The sequence below is a fragment of the Gobius niger genome (genome assembly GCF_951799975.1).
Source record: "Gobius niger genome assembly, chromosome: 14".
In the NCBI taxonomy this organism is placed as follows: Eukaryota; Metazoa; Chordata; class Actinopteri; order Gobiiformes; family Gobiidae; genus Gobius; species Gobius niger.
The window spans coordinates 1,881,120-1,903,741 of NC_136865.1; the positions used below are offsets into that span (position 1 = coordinate 1,881,120).

The following is a 22,622-nucleotide window of genomic DNA, read 5'->3' on the forward strand; positions in this document are numbered from 1 at the left end:
ATTACGCAGATGTTTCTAATGAAAGACACAAAGACTAAACAACACAGTCCTTTTGTTTGCCGGTGTCAGAGCCGCTACTGTCCAAGCATTTTAAAGACCACACAGACTTATAAATTGAACTTCTAATGATTGTGTGCAATTGATATATCGTAGTCTCTGATATGTAATGTTCATTGTTTACTGTGAGAGGTATTTAAAATGATTATTTAATTATTATGTAAATCATTTTATAAAATATTGTCTTTTTATGTTGGATTCTGTTTGACGGCTGTTTCTTTTTGCGACTTCTTCAGCTCCGGCTTGTGTACCGTGTGTAAAGCTCGTCTGAATGCATCACTACCACCCAAGACCAGGTCCAAACCACAGACATTTATTTGTTTGCAGAAGCCAGAATGTCCAAGAAAAGAGGAGAAACGTGATATTTACATAAAGCAGGTTATTTATCACACATTAGCACAGTGTCAACAGTGGTGGACTGTACATGAATTTAGTTCGACCAAATAGTGTCCAGGAGTCTCTTAACTGCACTTCCAGAACAAGGAAGATGTATGAATTATCAGGGTCAACTGTGGCCACAACATGAAAGCACTTAGACCGCTGAAGGTGGGGTTTGGAACATTGGACATGCTTTATTTCAGAAACTTTTCACAATTTATTTAAACATCTCACATATACAAAATAGGTACAATAGTCTTTGCTGTTTGAAAGAGAGAGCGGTCAGATAAAACCATTTTGAGTTTGATGTGTCGTCGTTGTGGGAATCCCAAAAAAAAACGAAGTGTTTTAGAACAAGAACAAACAATTTTAAAACAAAACCTTCAAGACAAAACAGTTTGGGAAGTTCCACCTGCTGAAGAGGGGTCTATCTGGAGTGAATGCAAAAGGTCAACACAATGAATACAGTGACAGTGGTTTGCTCCAAGGCTGTGTTTTAGCACCATAGATCTGAGCACCTCCTGACGTCGACACTTTGACCACACACTTGGTTTTTTTTTTAGTCTACGGGCGTGAGGTAGTTCAAACCGTTATCATATCACCCCTCTTTGGGAAGATATACAAAGACCACAGAGTAATGCTTACTTTTTATTACACTTTTATTTTTGTACAAAAGGATGACATGTACGTCCCAGAACAAGCTGTTTTCCCGCGTCCCTCAGGTTGGCCGTATTCATTTGCATAGCACGAACGTTCCGCTCTGTCCCGTTTAGTCCTCTCTCAGATAGTGGTCCGTCTTAAGCAGGTGGAAGTGCGGCGAGAGAATCAGCATTTTTGGAACAAAAACAAAATAAACAAATGGAAGAGCAGGGAGGGGCTTTTGTCGTTCTCTCTTTTTGGGGTGATGTTAAGTTATCATGAGTCTATTTATTTGAAACAGACTGGGCCAATGTCCAAGCCAAACTCCTGATCAGCGCCACCAATGTCCGAAAGTGCAATGTCGAGGATGGGCAGGCGAGATGGTTTGTTCGTTCTGTACTCGATCACACTCTTGCTCCATTCACCAGTGTGTCTCTGCGGGGGGGGGAGACAAAACAAGCGTTAGAGGCCAAAGCGCACTGGAAACATGGACAGCTTAAAGCCAGGTTTGGTTTTGATGATGAAATTCACATGTTTGTTTTGGCTCGTGAACATATAGTCCCAGCAGAAAGCAGAACGAGCCCCACACTTTGAGTGGCCAGATCCAATGGCAAGTTTACAGTAAGCCAATACCAACAGTTCAGCACCTGTCCCCAAACAAGTTCTAATACGTGCTAGTGCAGCCTCCTGTAGTCAAAGCTCAGTGACTCAATTCTGTTCACACACTTATAGTAATTGTGTCTAAGCAGCCACATGCGTCACAGATTACATTGTGATTGCAGTACCTTATAAACAGGGGGGTAACTTGAGCCAAGAAGTATAACAGTGCTTTGAGAAAATGCCACTTGAGTGTAAAAGCCGGATTTATGTTTCATAATGTTTCATCAGTGGTAAAACATATAAAACAAGAATGTGAAAATCTGGATGTTTCCAAAGAAATGCCACAAGAATATACAAATAACTACTGTTTTATATTTCACACGAAGCTTCTGAGTTTTTTTTTTTACTGATACTTCATTATACTGTAACTCAATTATAAATAATGAAGCGCTAGATGACATAATTACTCCACTAAGAGCACACACTACACACTGCCCAGGCCCTGCACCACACAGTTTAAATGGCAAGTTGTGTCCAAAACTCATGTCTGACTTTCCCGACACATTTCATCGCAGTTCATCTCAGGGATGAGTTTCTAGGAGGGGAGAAACAACGAGCTGCTCGTTCTCCATCAACAAAACTTTAGCCTTAGAATCAGATTCACAGCACAGACATGCGCTTTTACAGAATACTGTGGCTCAAAACAAATGTAATTCCACACCCAGGAAAAGAGGCAGCGTGGGAACAGTGGACTGCATGTGCGTATGCGGATAGTCACACTGTTTTACATCGTCCACAGTCACAATATTTATTTTAACTGGAGCCATTTTATATCAATTACACTCTTGCTTTAAAATATAACTGTAAAGTTCAGAAAAGTTGAATTTGCTCATCCCACTGCTGGGAGGGATAAGAAAAGCCACAATCAATCCCATTAAAAAACTATTATTATTCAAGCACCTTAACCCTCAGAGCCTCAGAGCCTTTTGAGGTAATGAGAGAAGGTCACTTTTAAAATATTAATATTTCATCACTGGGGCTGGTGACCATCCTCATGTCTAAATATGAAGACACGAGTTTGGCACAAGGTTGCTATGTGCTAAACTACACACAAAAACATGATAGCCCTGTATTATTTGGCGTTGTATTATGGCTCATCTCTACTCCACTTTGTGTTACTGATGGCCCAAGCTAAATAAAGTAAAGTCTGATGAAAAAAATTGGGAGGCTGGAGTGCTACATGGATGTAAAAAAAAGTTGTATAAACTTGGTCTTTTGGGTGCTCTTCAGTGTAGGGATCCGTTTCAGCAAAAAATCAAACAAACTGAGGCACTCCAAAAGTAGAGATATTAAAAAGCCTTTTTTTAAACATGGCTAGATAATTTTAATATCTCTACTTTTGGAGTGCCCCAGTTTGTTTGATTTTTGAAAGAAAAGTGTGATGGTGTTCTGTGCGGCAGAGCGAGCAGTACTCACAGTGCATCCGTCCTCCAGCACAGAGAAGGTGAAGCGGCTGTTGCCCTCTGCCCGGAGCTCCACGTCGTTGGAGCCCTGCAGCACCACGGCCTTCTTCAGGCTGCCGCTGTCGGCCTCCAGGAAGGCCACGCTGTTCCGGCAGTGGTATGTGATGTTCTGGCTGGCCTGGTTGGACAGCAGGCGCATGAAGGCCAGCTGGGTGGCCATGCTCTGGGGGCTCAGGGTCTCATCATTGTAGGCGAACTGCAGAAAAAAGGTCACTCGTTATAATCACCAATAAAGTGGACTCGTATTTGTGGAAAGCTTATGAATGAATGAATGCTACTAAGTGCTTCAATGTAAACAAGGGGCTGCCTCTCATTGACTATTCTCTCTGTATAAATAAAGGATGTATAAAAAGGTTGTTTACAGAAACATCTATACTTTCAGTCGACACATTTTTTTGTTTTAAGTCTAATTTGTTGAGGTTTTAACCCAAGAACAAATTGAATTTGTACCAGTTTTAGTATTTTCCCAGTAATCATTTTCCCCAAGGAACTAAATAACACTAAATAAGAATCATCTTTTTTATAAAAAAAAAAAAAAGAAAAAAAAGCCATATTTCTATATTATGTAAAACACAGTTTCAGAGGGTCATTGCTAAATTATTATTATTAATTATTTTCCTGTTTTTCGCATTCACTGTAAATGACATTAAATCTATTATGCATTAATAAAGAAATAAAACACCCCTACAATAAGATTTTGATAAGGATTTAACATGGTTCCAAAGCAGAAAATGACCATTTGGCATGTGACCTTTCTAATGAGTGGTGTGTGAGTGAGCTGTACCTCTGTGCCTCCGTTGATGGTCTCGCCGAACCACACGTGCTTCTTGCCCTCGGTGCTGCGGTACCAGTTCTTGCGGGCGATGCTTCCTGGGTGTGCGTGGATGCAGGTCTCGCGGGTGTCGAAGTTGCAGAACACGCGGATGGCGTCGTTGATGCAGCCCTGGTTGGGGTCGATCCAGTAGAAGCCTGAAGGACGAGCACAGGCATGGGGTTCAGAAAGTGTCCAAACAACATTCAAGTCACACTGCGGAAACATTCAGGTGATACTGTGTGCAACAGTGTGTACTGCTCCTCTCAGAGGCTGTAGTGAGCATATATGTAACAGTGTGTACTGCTCCTCTCAGGGGGCTATAGTGAGCATATATGTAACAGTGTGTACTGCTCCTCTCAGAGGCTGTAATGAGCATCTATGTAACTGTGTGTACTGCTCCTCTCAGGGGGCTACAGTGAGCATATATGTAACTGTGTGTACTGCTCCTCTCAGAGGCTGTAGTGAGCATATATGTAACTGTGTGTACTGCTCCTCTCGGGGGGCTACAGTGAGCATATATGTAACAGTGTGTACTGCTCCTCTCAGAGGCTGTAGTGAGCATATATGTAACAGTGTGTACTGCTCCTCTCGGGGGGCTACAGTGAGCATATATGTAACAGTGTGTACTGCTCCTCTCGGGGGGCTACAGTGAGCATATATGTAACAGTGTGTACTGCTCCTCTCGGGGGGCTACAGTGAGCATATATGTAACAGTGTGTACTGCTCCTCTCGGGGGCTATAGTGAGCATATATGTAACAGTGTGTACTGCTCCTCTCAGGGGCTGTAGTGAGCATATATGTAACAGTGTGTACTGCTCCTCTCGGGGGCTAAAGTGAGCATATATGTAACAGTGTGTACTGCTCCTCTCAGAGGCTGTAGTGAGCATATATGTAACAGTGTGTACTGCTCCTCTCGGGGGCAATAGTGAGCATATATGTAACAGTGTGTACTGCTCCTCTCGGGGGCAATAGTGAGCATATATGTAACAGTGTGTACTGCTCCTCTCGGGGGGCTGTAGTGAGCATATATGTAACAGTGTGTACTGCTCCTCTTAGAGGCTATAGTGAGCATATATGTAACAGTGTGTACTGCTCCTCTCGGGGGCAATAGTGAGCATATATGTAACAGTGTGTACTGCTCCTCTCAGAGGCTAGAGTGAGCATATATGTAACAGTGTGTACTGCTCCTCTCGGGGGGCTATAGTGAGCATATATGTAACAGTGTGTACTGCTCCTCTCGGGGGGCTGTAGTGAGCATATATGTAACAGTGTGTACTGCTCCTCTCAGGGGGCTATAGTGAGCATATATGTAACAGTGTGTACTGCTCCTCTCGGGGGGCTATAGTGAGCATATATGTAACAGTGTGTACTGCTCCTCTCAGAGGCTGTAGTGAGCATATATGTAACAGTGTGTACTGCTCCTCTCAGAGGCTGTAGTGAGCATCTATGTAACAGTGTGTACTGCTCCTCTCAGGGGGCTATAGTGAGCATATATGTAACAGTGTGTACTGCTCCTCTCGGGGGCAATAGTGAGCATATATGTAACAGTGTGTACTGCTCCTCTCGGGGGCAATAGTGAGCATATATGTAACAGTGTGTACTGCTCCTCTCGGGGGGCTATAGTGAGCATCTATGTAACAGTGTGTACTGCTCCTCTCGGGGGCAATAGTGAGCATATATGTAACTGTGTGTACTGCTCCTCTCGGGGGCTGTAGTGAGCATATATGTAACTGTGTGTACTACTCCTCTCGGGGGGCTATAGTGAGCATATATGTAACAGTGTGTACTGCTCCTCTCAGGGGGCTATAGTGAGCATATATGTAACAGTGTGTACTGCTCCTCTCAGAGGCTGTAGTGAGCATATATGTAACAGTGTGTACTGCTCCTCTCAGGGGGCTATAGTGAGCATATATGTAACAGTGTGTACTGCTCCTCTCAGAGGCTGTAGTGAGCATATATGTAACAGTGTGTACTGCTCCTCTCAGGGGGCTATAGTGAGCATATATGTAACAGTGTGTAATGCTAATCTCAGAGGCTGTAGTGAGCATATATGTAACAGTGTGTAATGCTAATCTCAGAGGCTGTAGTGAGCATATATGTAACAGTGTGTAATGCTAATCTCAGAGGCTGTAGTGAGCATATATGTAACAGTGTGTAATGCTAATCTCAGAGGCTGTAGTGAGCATATATGTAACAGTGTGTACTGCTCCTCTCGGGGGGCTATAGTGAGCATATATGTAACAGTGTGTACTGCTCCTCTCAGGGGGCTATAGTGAGCATATATGTAACAGTGTGTACTGCTCCTCTCAGGGGGCTACAGTGAGCATATATGTAACAGTGTGTACTGCTCCTCTCAGAGGCTATAGTGAGCATATATGTAACAGTGTGTACTGCTCCTCTCAGGGGGCTATAGTGAGCATATATGTAACTGTGTGTACTGCTCCTCTCAGAGGCTATAGTGAGCATATATGTAACAGTGTGTACTGCTCCTCTCAGAGGCTGTAGTGAGCATATATGTAACAGTGTGTACTGCTCCTCTCAGGGGCTATAGTGAGCATATATGTAACAGTGTGTACTGCTCCTCTCAGAGGCTGTAGTGAGCATATATGTAACAGTGTGTACTGCTCCTCTCAGGGGGCTATAGTGAGCATATATGTAACAGTGTGTACTGCTCCTCTCAGAGGCTGTAGTGAGCATATATGTAACAGTGTGTACTGCTCCTCTCAGAGGCTGTAGTGAGCATATATGTAACAGTGTGTACTGCTCCTCTCAGGGGGCTATAGTGAGCATATATGTAACAGTGTGTAATGCGTACCGCTGCTCCACTCGGGGTGGCTCAGCCGGATGTCTCTGCAGGTGCGGGCAGGGTTCTTCCTGGAGCCCTCGGGGGTCAGCAGGTTGTCGATCTGGGTGTTCAGGGACTTGATGGTGGCATCCACCTCGTAGTCCTTAGCTCTAAGAGCAGGCTGGTCAGCTCTGTATTCATCGTATCCAGAGACATCATATCCACCACCGCTAGGGCCTGCAGGTCCGGGCAGACCAGGAGCTCCAGGGGGGCCCTTGTGTGAAGAGAGGAGTGTGAGGAATAGCTCATTTGTGATATACTGCTACATAAGACTATTTTAGGACATTGACACTGTCATCCTGAAGCCTTATCTCAGTAAGTACAGTTTTCTAAATGGACTTAACCGTGTGTTAAATATAACTCATGAGCAGCAATGAGCCTGAAGCACAGTTTTCTTTAACTAAAACAGCATTTGAATGTACTACAGCAGCAGGTTAGTACCTAATGAATCACTGAAGTATTCCTATTCATCATACAGTGTATATGGTGATACTTACAGCAGGTCCGACGTATCCGGGAGGTCCGCGAGCACCAGGGGCACCCACATTGCCAGAAGGACCAGCTCTGCCATCTTTACCGGCAGGGCCGTGGGGTCCAGAGGGGCCCTGCATAAGAACAGGCATCAGGTGTAGAACGTACAGTACTTCAGTCTGACATGACATTAACAGTACTCTGACATGACATTAACAGTACTCTGACATGACATTAACAGTACTCTGACATGACATTAGCAGTACTCTGACATGACATTAACACTACTCTGACATGACATTAACAGTACTCTGACATGACATTAGCAGTACTCTGACATGACATTAACACTACTCTGACATGACATTAACAGTACTCTGACATGACATTAACAGTACTCTGACATGACATTAACAGTACTCTGACATGAGTAAAACGTTTGGCTGCTCTGCTCGTGACTGTTGTGTCCAGTTCTTACCCGGGGTCCAGATGCTCCAGAGGGTCCAGCAGAACCAGAGTCACCAGAGGGTCCCTTTAAAACATGACCAAATCAAATCAGACTCACGACTAATAACCAGAAACACATAACGTTTTTTCCAGTTCTCAAAGAGGCCACTCACAGATGGTCCGGGCATGCCCTGAAGACCAGGATGTCCGCGCAGACCCTTCATGCCTCTCTCTCCCTTCTCACCGGCTCCACCCTTCTCTCCTCTCACACCAGCGGGTCCCTGCAAAAGCACAGGTTGTTTTCTGATCTTGGGTAAAACGTGACAGACGAACAGAGACGTGGCGCACTTACAGCAGCTCCTCTAGCTCCAGCGGGTCCTACAGCTCCGGAGGGTCCAGCAGCACCCTGAGGAGACAGTATGGATGAGCGGAGGACACAACTGAAACCAGACAACAGAGGTATGAGCTGAAACATACAGACTCTCCGCGGTTTCCAGGGCGACCAGAAGCTCCAGTGGGTCCTGCGGGTCCAGGGGCTCCAGCCAGTCCCAGGGGTCCAGGGGATCCAGGCTCACCACGGTCTCCCTGAGCAAGGCCAGAGCAAGAAGTTCAGAGTGGAGCAACGTAATGTGTCATGCAGAAGCATTCGGACAAAAGAAGCAGTACCTTGAAACCAGGGGCACCAGGGCGACCAGGGGGTCCGTCGTTTCCAGGGTTACCCTACACATGGACACAGTATGAGTTAGGGGTTTATCGTCAGAATGTGAAGGTTTAGAGATGTCTCCGAAGCTCACCTCACGACCGGCCTCTCCCTGAGGTCCAGTCATACCAGGCAGACCAATGTTTCCAGGGGCTCCACGGGCTCCAGGGGGACCAGCGGGGCCAACTCTTCCAGGCTCTCCCTGAGGGAGGCACACAACACAACCGCTTTTAAACAACACTCAGACAACAGTGTCCACCGTCCAACACTTCAGAATGTTCATGAAGGAAATCGACTTGGGCAATTGTGAAAGGAGGCTGACAAAGAGTACTCACCAGAGCTCCAGCACCACCGGGGGTTCCGCGGTCTCCTCTAGATCCAGGCAGACCAACGAATCCCTGCAGTCCCAGAGGGCCAGAGGTTCCAGGAGCACCAGGAGGACCCTACAACACGGCCACATGTAAGTGCACAAATCCCATCAAACATTCAGCTGTGGCATGCTGGGTAATTGGGAGAGTCGGAGTGTTTACATTACAGCTGAGACGTTCATAAAGTAACACAAAGCTCGCCACTGACATTCTGTCCCCTCTCCACTTACAGCAGGGCCAGACTCTCCAGAAGATCCCTTCTCTCCAGATGGACCTGGGGGGCCAACCATACCGGGCTCTCCGGAAGGACCAGTGGGGCCAGAGTCACCACGAGCACCACGAGGACCATCTTTACCAGAGGGACCGGCTTGGCCAGGGGGTCCGACAATACCCTGTGAGCCAGACGGGAGATTTTCACTTCATGTGTCATTATGAAATACATTGTTCTTTATAGATCTGTTCAAATACTCACAGCGGGTCCAGGAGCGCCTACTCTACCAGCGGCACCAGGGAATCCAGTCAGGCCCTTCAAACAGATGACACCCAGAGTCAGAATAGCTGACAGGACTGCTAAAACCTTTCACATTATGGGGCTACGCTATGTGATCATTAAAATGCCGCATTTGGGGGAAAAATGAGCCCTATGTCGTAACAATGTGTGTCCGTGTGATGTGTGTTTACTCACAGGGGGACCGTTCTCTCCACGTGCACCAGCGGCTCCGGCGGGTCCAGAAGCGCCCTGAAGTCATAAAACAAGTGAATATAACAAAGGGTTTTCACACCCGAGAGAGGAGCTGCTAGCAATGTGGAAGATGTCCATTTTAAGTTTTAAAAGGTGCTGTACCCAATGTCTCAAACCCATTTGTATTCATAGTAAGGTGGCCAGATCTTTGCTCTTAAAAACTGGGACATCGTTAGTGACCTGCACCAATCAGAACTGAGATGATAGATTGGAAGTTTTCTGAATTGATTAAATCCTTGTAATTGACATTAACACGACCCAAAGGTCACACAAAGTGTGTTTGCTTTGGAATCATATGGGCCCAATCCGGGACATCTGGGACAGAGCCTGTGTAAAAGTGGGACAAAGTACTGAAATCCACGGGGCCTCAAAACTGGGACTGTCCTGGGAAAACTGGGACATCTGGTCACCCTAATCCATAGTCCATTCACAGTGGAATGTGCTAATCACAGGTGCTAATCACTCGCTAGCATTTCAGGCAAAATACATAACATTGCTATGGTCATGTTTTGGGCGCTACACCCTATTAGCAGGAAGGTGCAATATGGCAAAAGTTACTGCCATGACTATTTTTCTGACAGAAAGTTTTTACATCATGTCAAAAAAAAAAGCTATTATTATTATTATTATTATTATTATTATTATTATTAATATTTATTTTGTACTCACAGCAGGTCCAGATTGTCCGGCAGGTCCAGCGGGTCCAGAAGGTCCCACCTCACCCTTTCCTCCAGCAGGTCCCTTCTCTCCGCGAGCTCCGGGCTGACCGTCGGCGCCCTGTGAGTGGCGAGGGAAAGGAAAGTCAGTTAGTGACCAGAGGGGAGTCGGTAAGGCTCATGGACTAGACTGTGATGACGTCCAAATCTCACACAGACCGTGGTGGAAAGTAACAAACAAAACTTTTAACCTTGCTATAAACTTGTTCCTGCACTGCAATCACACAGTTCTGAGCATGCATGTTCCCTTTGACAGCTCCAATCCGTACTTCGTGGATTTTGTTACGTTATAAGTGAAAGACATTTTCAAAGTCCATAATCCATCACCAGGCCTGTTCTGCCCTCAAAGCATCTTCATCACAGCTTCATTGATTAGCCAACAGTCAAAACTTGTTCTCACAGTTTTATCACGTGCAATTCCCACCGCTGCCTGCATGAGCGCATGTGCTCTCAGTGCTTATGTCTTTTACAGGCCTTAAACATAACGCAGTAATAATGCTGCTTCGTCCTCCAAGTGATTATACTAATGAAACTTGCTGTCTGGTGCGTCATTTTGAAATATTGATTTATTCACTAGACATATGCTAGACTGTCAATAGGCTTAAACAGAAACCGGAAAGATGATAACACTCGAGGATGAAAAGGGCCTGTAGAAAGGCTGCCGAGTTGGTGAATCTGTTGTAATAATTTGCAATAGATCTACAATACTTCACATGTCCATAATAAAAACATGGTTCAAAGCTGAAAACCGTTCATTCCGAATACTGTGATGTTGTGTTCCGCATGCTTGGCGTTACAGGGCAGGACTTACAGGGGGTCCAGCGAAGCCAGGGGAACCGGCGGGTCCCACCTCTCCACGCTCGCCCTGTTCAAGAGGAAAACTCCAGTTAGCACTGTCTTAACTTTGGGCTTGGGGCAAATTATTGCGGCCAAAGGTTCACAGTGAAGAATGGTTTCTTTTATAGTTTGTAAATTATAATAGTTGCACAACCCCCTAAATAAACTCAAGATTACACTCATATTGTGGAGAAAAGAAGATGTCGTACAATGGCCCATCATGTGAGTTTTTTTTTTTACTTCACAGTACAACACAAAGAAACATTTCAACTTCATCTCCCAAAGGGTATGCAAGTTTTAGTCATAAATAGGAAATGTTCAATAAACCCGCCAATTTTTTTGATATCTCTAAATTTACCTGCAGCATCTGATTGAAAAAAAAAAAAAAAAAAAGAATGAATAAGATCTTCACTGTGAATTGGAAACAAAAGACTTACAGAGGGTCCACGGGCTCCAGCGGGGCCAGCAGGTCCAAAAGATCCAGCCTCTCCCTGAGCAACAGAAAACACAATGATTCACTCAGAGAACAAGCTCCAGTCGCACTCGGGACAAAACAGAGAGGTCTGTGAGGGGCCACACGGGGAGGCTTTGTCTGGGCTTGGAACTGGCCTCATGACGTGACATTTGTTTCGGGTTATAAAGTTTTGGATGAATCTTCCAGTTCACAGTATGTGTTATAAGCGTGTGAGTCTGCAAACGTACAGGGTTTCAGAATTAAAAGATAAACCAACGTGTTCAAATGAAGGCCTTAATCTTAATTTCTTTGAAAATAATGGCATTGCTCAACTATTTTTAACACGGAAGATCATCGTACTATAATTTTATGTTTACAAATTACAATGAATTGGTGGTGCCCCATCCTTCGCGATGCCAGGTAATAGATGCAAAGTAAAGTGGATACTAAATGGCTGCGATCCATGAAATAAATGTATACTGTTAAATATCATTTCTGCCTCAGCCTCAATCAACGAACCAGTGTGCTTTAGGCCCTAACTTAAACGTAGGTGGCATTGTCTGGTTTAAATGTCAGTGAGTTGTAAGTTATCCTAAACCCTGACATAATCACAAACAGCTGGAGAAGTGGGCAGGATTATTCATGTATTTTTCCCGATTCAAATCTTGCCTCTTGCGATACATGGGCGCACACCAACAGGGGGCAGTGTTTGGAATCTTTACACACAATGAAACACTTCTAATTCTAATCGCTTGATAAACTAAGGGAATAGCTGGTGACGGGATTCCCCACAAGACGTTGACGTTGGTCAGTGCACAGGTGTTCAAAATAACTCACAGTCACCTGCCACTGAGCCAAATTTTACATTCGAATCAAATCTTGTGCTGAAATAAGAAAAGTGGGATCAACAGGAACAGCAGGGCAGCTCTTGATTCAGACGGCCGACGCTTCGTGTTTAACGGTATCCCGTCTCTGGGGCTAAAATATCTATATCAATGTTAACCATTTGAATCTCTTAATATACACCACTGACCTTATCTCCATTGGCTCCAGTGGGTCCGGGGGGTCCAGCTGGTCCGGGCATGCCCTACACGAGGACAAACAGAGTGAGTGCAGGATCTAGAATGGTGATGTTGTGAGAATGAGATAAAGGTGGACGTACGCGAGCGCCGTCTCTGCCGGCATTTCCGTCAGGTCCTCTGTGGCCGCCCTCGCCCTGAAACACACACACATTCAGGACATCATGGACCAGGACCGGGACGTTGATATTTAGATTGTGCTTTAAGTTTGTGCTGTGGCTCGTAACTCTTTTACTCTACTAGACCCTTTTAGCGTTTAGTGCTTAACCCTAATGGACTTAAGGCCAGAACTTGTGCCTTCCCACACACTGACTTTAAATGAAATCATGGTGTGAAGAGAGACCATGTGAACCCTCTTCTGCTAGGTTTGATAGATGTACCAGTCCTGAAACGACCTGAGGTCTTTAAAAAGTGACTTTACCTTCTCTCCTTTGCCGCCGGGTGTTCCAGCTGCGCCGCGCTCTCCGGGCATACCGCCGGGGCCCTGGTGTCCAGGAGCTCCCGCAGCTCCAGCGGGGCCAGGCTCTCCCTGAGGGCAGTGTCAGCATTAAACACGTGCACAAGAGCAATAACACTCTGACGTCTGAAAGTCTTTACCTTGCCACCATCAGTACCAGGGGCTCCAGCAGGTCCTCGGGGTCCAATAGGGCCCTGAGCTCCAGCAGATCCAGCAGCTCCGGGGTTTCCGCGCTCTCCCTACACCAGCATTTCAATGTTAGAGTCATATGTGCACCTGCGAGAACATCTAACACTCTGCACATGGACTTACCTTACCACCAGCAGGTCCTGAGGCTCCCTGGTCTCCTGGGATTCCCTACAGCGAACACAAAACACAAGCTCCAAACTGTCCTTCACCAAAGCATTAACATCATGTTCCTACGCAGCCAGCGGTACTCACTCTGTCTCCGGGTTTACCAGCCTCTCCAGCAGAGCCAGCGGGGCCAGGCAGACCCTGTCAATCCAATCACATGACAGACATTAATCACATGACAGACATTAATCACATGACAGACATTAATCACATGACAGACATTAATCACATGACAGACATTAATCACATGACAGACATTAGCATGGGCTCAGACATGAACATGATCAGAGGGAAATGTTACCTGGAAGCCAGGAGCTCCAGAGGGTCCTTGCTCTCCCTTCTCACCAGGTCCTCCCTAGAACAGAGACCAGTTAGAAGAGTCCAGAGGGACATGTAAGGGACATGTAGGGGACATGTGGGGGACATGTGGGGGACATGTGGGGGACATGCGAGAGGCTTACCGCGAGACCCATGGGGCCAGCAGCTCCGTTGTTTCCATCAGGTCCAGGGGGCCCCTGTGGAGCAGCACATGGGTCAGTGTGTGAGCGCTTCAGTGTGAGTGACGTTGGTGATTGTGGGCACTTACTCTCAGACCGGTGGGGCCAGAGGATCCCTTCTCTCCAGGTTTACCAGGCTCACCCTGTGGGAGACACACAGCTCAGACACAGCTCTGTCACGCTTTGATCTGAACGTAGCCCTTCTACTCACGCCAGGTCCCTTGGGGCCGGGGAAGCCGATGTTTCCGGGCTGGCCTCGAGCACCAGTTGGTCCAGGTGCACCAGTGCGTCCATCTTGTCCAGCAGGACCCTGCGCAGGACAGTGGCAGTGATCAGTCTGTTTCCTGACTGTTAGCACTATAGCACTGAGGCTGGGGTACTCACCGAAGGTCCCTCCTTCCCGGGGGGTCCGGAGCTGCCGGGGCTTCCTGGGAGTCCCTGGACACGGAACACACTTCGGTTACACCCTGAGTTTGTATGTTTAATATTTTATCCAGAGCAGCTTCAATGAACTCACTCTGAGACCAGCGGGACCAGGCTCTCCAGCGCGACCGGCATCTCCTGGGGGTCCACGGGGGCCAGAGGCTCCAGAGGATCCACGGGCTCCGGGCATGCCCTGCGTATTCATACACACAGTGAAGATGAGCGTGAGGAGCAGTGAAGATGAGAGTGAGGAGCAAGTGCAGTGAGCAGACAGGTACTTACAATAGGTCCACCTCGTCCATCAGCACCAGGCAGACCGCGACTGCCGGGAGAGCCCTGCACACCCACACACATTAGTCCAGGACACAGTACACACACACACACACACATGTCACAGAAGTCTACTCACTCTCGCTCCTCGCAGACCAGCGGGGCCAGTGGCTCCCAGCTCACCAGTGGGTCCTCTCTTTCCCTCCTCTCCCTGACTTCCAGGGGTTCCCTGAGGTCCAGAGTTTCCCTGAGGGGCCACAGTCAATAAACAGGTAAGTCATGCCTGTCATGGGCAGGAACAGCAGAAACCACCAAGAAAGGTCGGACTTACAGGCTCTCCTTTGGGACCAGAGTCTCCCTTCACACCTTGGGTTCCTGGGTCTCCCTGAAACACATTCACATTTCAATACAGAGATCCATCTGTGCAGCTTGATCCAAGCGCAGCAGCACTCACAGGCAGTCCTCGGGTGCCAGCGGGGCCCTGAGCTCCCTGGGGTCCGGGGCCTCCTCTGGGTCCAGGGAAACCAGGAGCTCCAGAAACACCTGCGGCTCCCTGAAGGCAGCAAGGACACAGAGGAGGAGACTTAATATCCAAGTCTGCAGTAGCTTGGAGGAGACGGTGAACTAGCTGCTAGTTAGTAGAAGGCTTTACATCATTCTCCTGTAAGTTCTGAAACGCTTATGAACTCATTCTGGAAGAACCAGGATGTTTGGAATGTGTGAGGAAAGTTGGGGATGAGTTTGTACTAGCTAGTGTTTATTTCCAAAGCTACAATATTGAATGAATGAACTGTTTATTTTGGTTGACCCAGCCGCTGGGTCACCACAAGGTCACAAGAAAAACAGGTATAGAGCCTTTAAGCTCCAGTATTGGTCTGGAGTTTTACTTACAGCAGCTCCTTTAGCTCCATTCAGGCCGTTAGCACCGGGGTTACCCTGGACAGAGAGATACAAAACCTGGTCAGACACTGTGCAGATACACCCAGAGCCCAGGCGGATGTGCAAAACTTACAGGGGGGCCGACGGGGCCGCCAGCACCGTTGGGACCTGGTTCTCCTCTTGATCCCTGAGGTCCACTTGGGCCAGAAGAACCAGCAGGTCCGATCTCTCCCTGAGAAACAAGGCAAATGTTTGAACATGGAAAGGTGATGACTTACGAGAAAGAAATACACATGAAACTGTTGTTGTCCTGATTTTGACACATCTTCATATCTAACATTTTGATGTACACAAAAAACTGTATTGATCTAAAACGCCATATTCAAAGTTTCAGTCGGCTCTGCTTCCATTCGACATGCGTTCCACGATATGTTTTTGAAGGGGAATGACAATGTAATGAAGAAAGCTCTGAAAGTGCTAATATCAACACTGTGTTCATTGGTTTATGTGACAGCTGATGCCAATGTGCATCTAAAAGAACATCATTGACTGAAAATGATGTCAGACGTACCTTAGGACCAGGACCACCGGGGAAACCTGGGGGACCAGCAGCACCAAGGGGGCCCTAAAAGACAAAGGTCACAGAAAGGTCAGAGGGATTTTGCAATGTCAAATGTTACCGTTGTCTGTTGTCGGACTGAGAAAATGGAGACACAATTATGAGCTCATCAAACACTTACAGCAGGGCCAGCGGGTCCAGTGTTGCCATCAGCACCACGAGCTCCAGCAGGACCAGCGGGGCCACCGCGACCTCTCTCACCGGGCAGACCTCGGGGGCCCTGCGAGAAATCAACTCATCATCACACCACAGTCGTGTCATTGGCACATTCAAGACTGAAATATGGACTTACAGCCAGACCAGGACTTCCAGGTGATCCATGGGCTCCATTCTCTCCCTGCAGAGAACAAACACAGGTTACTACTATGCACTGGACCTTCAGAACCATGCTGACCTCTTGGTCACATCTACTGGACCTTCAGGGCCATGCTGACCTCTGGGTCACATCTACTGGACCTTCAGGACCATGCTGACCTCTGGGTCACATCTACTGGACCTTCAGGGCCATGCTGACCTCTGTGTCACATCGACTGGACCTTCAGGACGATGCTGACCACTGGGTTACATATAAAGGACCTTCACAGGACCATGCTGACCTCAGGGTTACATATAAAGGACCTTCACAGGACCATGCTGACCTCAGGGTTACATCTAAAGGACCTTTACAGGACCATGCTGACCTCAGGGTTACATCTAAAGGACCTTCACAGGACCATGCTGACCCCAGGGTTACATCTAAAGGACCTTTACAGGACCATGCTGACCTCAGGGTTACATCTAAAGGACCTTTGCAGAACCATGCTGACCACTGGGTTACATCTAAAGGACTTTCACAGGACAATGCTGACCTCAGGGTTACATCTAAAGGACCTTTACAGGACCATGCTGACCTCAGGGTTACATCTAAAGGACCTTCGCAGGACCATGCTGACCACTGGGTTACATCTAAAGGACCTTCGCAGGACCATGCTGACCTCAGGGTTACATCTAAAGGACCTTTGCAGGACCATGCTGACCTCTGGGTTACATCTAAAAGACCTTCACAGGACCATGCTGACCACTGGGTTACATCTAAAGGACCTTTACAGGACCATGCTGACCTCTAGGTTACATCTAAAGGACCTTCACAGGACCATGCTGACCTCTAGGTTACATCTAAAGGACCTTCGCAGGACCATGCTGACCTCAGGGTTACATCTAAAGGACCTTCACAGGACCATGCTGACCACTGGGTGACATCTACTGGATGTAGCCCAGTAGATGTGTTCAGAGTTAGACTAAACTTTAAAAACAGAGGTATATATTTCAACACCAACTTTTATAAAAACTGATGGTCCAGTTTTCTAGTTCCTCCTCACATCTCTCCTGCAGTGTGTCACTGTAAGTGTATCTCACAAAGCTGAATGACACATACAGAGGTGAATCTCTACAGGCCACTTCAGAGCAGCCTCTTCCAAAGGGAGGAATTATGGATTTGGCATTTTATTTGATGTTATTGTAGGCATTTGGACAATGGCCTGGGAATGGTGAAGAGCAAAGGACTCCAACAGAGCCCTGCTGCCATGGCTTATAGTCTAGTCTTCACAGGACCATGCTGACCACTGGGTTACAGCTACAGGACCTTCACAGGACCATGCTGACCACTGGGTTACAGCTACAGGACCTTCACAGGACCATGCTGACCACTGGGTTACATCTAAAGGACCTTCAAAGGACCATACTGGCCTCTGCTTTACATCTACAAACATGACCTTCACATGACCTTCACAGGACCATGCTGACCTCTGAGTTACATTTACAGGACCATACTGACCACTGGGTTACATCTACAAACATGACCTTCACAGGACTATGCTGACCTCAGGGTTACATCTACAAACATGACCTTCACAGGACTATGCTCACCTCTGGGTTACATCTAAAGGACCTTCACAGGACCATGCTGACCTCTGGGTTACATCTAAAGGACCTTCACAGGACCATGCTGACCTCAGGGTTACATCTAAAGGACCTTCACAGGACCATGCTGACCTCTGGGTTACATCTAAAGGACCTTCACAGGACCATGCTGACCTCAGGGCTACATCTGCATACATGACCTTCATGCTCACCTCTGGGTTACATCTAAAGGACTTTCACAGGACCATGCTGACCTCTGGGTTACATCTAAAGGACCTTCACAGGACTATTCTGACCTCAGGGTTACATCTACATACATGACCTTCACAGGACCATGCTGACCTCTGGGTTACATCTACATACATGACCTTCACAGGACTATGCTGACCTCAGGGTTACATCTGCATACATGACCTTCATGCTGACCTCTGGGTTACATCTAAAGGACCTTCACAGGACCATGCTGACCTTGGGTTACTTCTGAGTTTGAGTGAGCTCACCTTAGCACCAGCAGCACCAGGCTCTCCCTTACGTCCATCCAGACCGTTGTATCCCTGAGGAACAGAGGAGAGGAGCGTGAGACAAACACATCCGTATGAAACATGACGGTTACAGTTCAACTAAAGGAGAGTGTGTCGGCTCTCAGTCGTCCATAGCAGAAAGGGTTTCAAGAAGTGGACTAAGTTCCCCTTTTTATTCACTTTTGAAAATGACCTAGTCTAGTCGAGTAATTCATTCGCATACTTCGAATAAATGGAGTTTGCCAGAAAAGACATGTTGACATTAATGCTTTTACCTGAATTACAAAAATTATATATATATATATATATATTTTAAACCTTGGGATCTGAAACAAACGATTGTTTTGGTATTTGGTTCAACAGTGAATTGTATTTCTGGTGAATTATCAGACAGCAAAGCATCTGAATTATGGTGAAGCATTACATTCTGTCGGCTGAAGACAACCTCAACATGCATTTCTCTGAATGATCAGACGGGATAAGGCTTTATGATGCTACTTCTACACAGTCCCAGAAGTGCATTGGCAGATATACGTTTATCGTTATATCTGTGTAATCCAGGGAACAATTACTAAGTCAGTTATCCATTACTTCCAGATTTGATTATTTCCCATTCTTTGTTGCACAGTCTTTGGTCAGACTAAGCAACAGACTGATCCAGTTTCTTTTATTTTTGAACAATTCGCGCTCAACTTGATCTTTAAAGTCTATTTATGTTCCTTATGGGATCACAACAGCTTGGTATTAGTGCATGATTAGAGCCAAAGGTCATCATAATTTCCATGTGAATAGGTCATAGGTCAATAAGTCACACCTGCAGCAAATAGTTCCCATCCACAAGGGGGCACTCTGCTGTAACTTTATCTGGATTTACTGCCTCTGAATCAGAGCTGCAGTGATAAAGAATGGCTGGAAAATGGTGTCATTTTAAAAATTGCCCTTATTTATCTCGCCCAGCAAAACCGGCTGTCTCTGCGAATGTTTCACTGTGTTGGAAGCAGGTAAAACGCCTGTCATAATGCATCATGTGTGTTTATTTGGATTGAAAAATGAGATTGATGAATGGACCATCAGCAAATGATCGTAATATTAAATGAAATCCTCACATCTTTGTCAAACAAAAGTTCAGTTTATGAAGACTTTGATTTGACACAATTTACTGAAAAAAACAATTTGCTCATGTTTTTTGTTTGTTTGAAATATAATGGAACGGACAGTGTTGTGATGGATTCATAATGTATCGCAATCACAATATTAAAAACAACTATAGGATATAGCACTTTCTTTTTTCTCTGAAAGTGCAGACTTAAATACAGGTCAGAATTGTCAAAACGTGGATGTTAGGACCTTATGGATAATATACTATTTTCTCATAACAGTGTCCATAACTGTCGACATTATACAAAACATTGACATGTCTTTGGAGGGTTTAAGGCAGTTTCAGCCTCAATCATGTAACGATACGGGACATCATGACATCATCTATTCCCTTAAATCAGGAGCTCTACTTACTCTGTGTCCTTTCATTCCGGGAAGTCCGGGGGTTCCGGGGAATCCGCGAGCGCCCTACGCACACAGACAACATGGCAGTGACAGTTAAAGCCTCTGGATCGTATGCACGGTGCATGATGAGGGGGGGGGGGGGGGGGCTGCGGATCTCACCTGGGAACCGGCTGCTCCTCTGTCTCCGGGCTTTCCAGGTCTGCCGTTGTTGCCCTGCACAGGGAAATATATGCTTTGAATTTAGACCAACAGAGGAAGGTCACAATCGGCTTTTTCTTTAGATTTGAGGAAGAATCAATGGCATAAAAATCAGATTATGGGAAAAGCCATAGTTCACACATCATCTAAAGACCAAACAAAATCTAGAGGAAAATGGTTGAACTGGTTGTAAACTGTATCCATGTGTGACAGTGATATAATAACTGCGAGTGCACATACGTCTTCTCCAGATTTGCCAGGGGGTCCAGGGGGTCCTCGGGGGCCAACAGGTCCCTGCAGACAAAGACATGGGCGTGTGAACATTATGTAGATCAAATCATTTAAAAGAACTATCAAAGTGTGGGAGTCATGAAGTAATGAAAAGTAGTGAAATCCTGTCGAGCTCACAGGGGGATTTCAGTTTTCATTGTTTCTGGACTTAAATGGATGTTGGCCTTTTCTGTTCGGAAATCTGACTATAATCACAAATGAAATATAGAATATGAAACATGATCTTACAGCTTGACCGGGCTCTCCAGGCTCACCAGGGTGTCCAGTGTGTCCCTGAGGTCCCTATGAAGAGAAAAGACAAAATGTCTCATCAGAAAAGCACTGACCCAAATGGACACCAGTGGCTGTGCCTGTGAGGTGTGACTGCGGGGCACTTACAGGGGGGCCAGGGGGTCCAGGGGGGCCTCTTGAACCCATCATACCCTGGAGAGAGAGAGGGAGAGTGACCACAGGTTATTACAGTGGCTGCCACACACACGAGAGAGTGATGCCCAAGAGCGGGCACCTACCATGGGTCCGGGGCCGGGGTCAGGGGCCTTCGCACCATCGTACTGGGCAGCAAAGTTCTGCGGGAACAACAGATTATGTTCAGAGTTTGGTTTTGATATTCATATATTTTGACTAATATATTTTGGATTCATTCACTGTGTTTTCTGAGATTATTATCTATCAGCATCATTTCTGCTCAACTTTCCATTTTCATATCCATCATATTGTTTGATAATTCACTTGAGTCTCAAGACTCTATCCCAGCAGCTTTGGATAGTGGCCTGGTAGTCACACTCAAAGTCAATCTGTAGCACTTATAGGAGCCACAGCTGCCTCCACAAGCTCAAAATATCATTCCAAGACAAATGCGCATGAGCCGAGTCTGAATTTAGAAAAAAAGAAGAAGCTTCTCTGTTGTTGGTTTTCAGACCATTTCAGACAAGGCCAAAAGCACAGGAGATGATAATGTTTAGGAGAAACAGATACATTGACTTCAAATATGTCAATAACAGACGTGGTCACACATTTGCTTCCTGTTTTAGGGGTCAACAGGAAGAAGACATGGGGTCATAAGGTTCAAGCGGTCAAGGTCCGATGCACCAAAGACAAATCAAACATTTTACAAAGCGCTTCAGTCATTTAGTCTCAGTTGAATATGAACGTGTCACTTCAGTCTAGGGCTACTGCAGTCATGGCAGTCGACACTGGCCTGCAGCATTACTCCTTTGAAGTAATGCTGCAGTATATGCACAATTTAGGGAAAATACATACGTGAGATTTTTCTTACATTAATGTGGTTTCATTCACAATTACTTATCAAATCCAGATCAAGACACTGGACAGGTGACTGGGAAAGGACTTTTTCAAGAATCAACATCCCAAATGACCTTGGGGATCTGCCAGTTGTGACCATTTAAACTACTCACTACTGGCTCACAGGCTTCATTAGACAAGTGCTTATATCTTAAGAACCTTGTATCAAGATCCAGCTATTATATCTTATACAGTATCTCCACATTTTCATGCACACAGGGGCGAATGTCAGGCCTGCACTTACTCCGCCTCCAAGTCCAGGGGGTCCGGGAGGGCCAGCGGGGCCAGGGAGTCCAGGTTTACCATCTTTACCATCGGGGCCACGGGGACCCTGCACAAAACAGCAGCAGTTAGCACCGTTTGAGCAGATCACGTTCTGTAACTGACTTGAGGACATGAAGGTGTTTATCTCTGTAGTGTCACTGTGTTGCTCTCTTTGTCCACAGAGTTTGACACTTGGCTCAAAGCACGGTCATTATCTCCACCGTCGTAAGTAGCAATTGAAAGGTTTTCTTAAACCTACTTTGACTAAATGACCTACAATTGCTTTAAATAAGAGACTTGTCTGACTAAGCTTGAGTTGGAGAAGGTTTGGAGAAGCTTCAAACAAGAATGAAAAGTATTATTGCCAGGAGAACAAGCCATTTTTGAATCCTCATTTTAAGCAAACAAACTCTTTTTAAGTGTAAGAAGTTGAGTTCTCGACACTTCACATCACTTCTCTTAATCCCAGCCATTT

General features: G+C 46.1%; 1 protein-coding gene across 1 annotated transcript; it reads right to left on the reverse strand.

The window, feature by feature from the left end:
• Nucleotides 1–1,080: 1,080 nt before the first annotated feature.
• On the reverse strand, nucleotides 1,081–22,198 carry col1a2 (collagen, type I, alpha 2). The gene is made up of 47 exons (XM_079570667.1): nucleotides 22,128–22,198; nucleotides 21,091–21,147; nucleotides 20,960–21,004; nucleotides 20,810–20,863; nucleotides 20,531–20,584; nucleotides 20,252–20,305; nucleotides 20,102–20,155; nucleotides 18,569–18,622; nucleotides 16,462–16,506; nucleotides 16,291–16,389; nucleotides 16,122–16,175; nucleotides 15,684–15,782; nucleotides 15,563–15,607; nucleotides 15,126–15,224; nucleotides 15,003–15,056; nucleotides 14,811–14,918; nucleotides 14,684–14,737; nucleotides 14,496–14,594; nucleotides 14,363–14,416; nucleotides 14,190–14,288; nucleotides 14,068–14,121; nucleotides 13,943–13,996; nucleotides 13,783–13,836; nucleotides 13,569–13,622; nucleotides 13,440–13,484; nucleotides 13,268–13,366; nucleotides 13,092–13,199; nucleotides 12,754–12,807; nucleotides 12,625–12,678; nucleotides 11,575–11,628; nucleotides 11,112–11,165; nucleotides 10,254–10,361; nucleotides 9,528–9,581; nucleotides 9,315–9,368; nucleotides 9,073–9,234; nucleotides 8,810–8,917; nucleotides 8,569–8,676; nucleotides 8,441–8,494; nucleotides 8,252–8,359; nucleotides 8,127–8,180; nucleotides 7,948–8,055; nucleotides 7,806–7,859; nucleotides 7,354–7,461; nucleotides 6,827–7,070; nucleotides 3,982–4,166; nucleotides 3,151–3,393; nucleotides 1,081–1,509 (listed from the first exon to the last, which is right to left on the reverse strand). The coding sequence occupies exons 2-47, from the start codon at nucleotides 21,091–21,093 to the stop codon at nucleotides 1,363–1,365; spliced, it is 3,810 nt and encodes a 1,269-aa protein (XP_079426793.1). The 5' UTR covers nucleotides 21,094–21,147; nucleotides 22,128–22,198; the 3' UTR covers nucleotides 1,081–1,362.
• Between the last annotated feature and the right edge of the window lie 424 nt (nucleotides 22,199–22,622).

Excerpts from the sequence above, each read along its gene's own strand:
- col1a2 (XM_079570667.1), bottom strand. Across the intron at positions 16,507-18,568 it reads CTGGTGCTGCTGGTGCTAAG|GGAGAGAATGGAGCCCATGG; the intron begins GTGAGCTCACTC and ends TGTTCTCTGCAG. Across the intron at positions 10,362-11,111 it reads CTGGCTTCGCTGGACCCCCT|GGCGCCGACGGTCAGCCCGG; the intron begins GTAAGTCCTGCC and ends CGCCACTCACAG.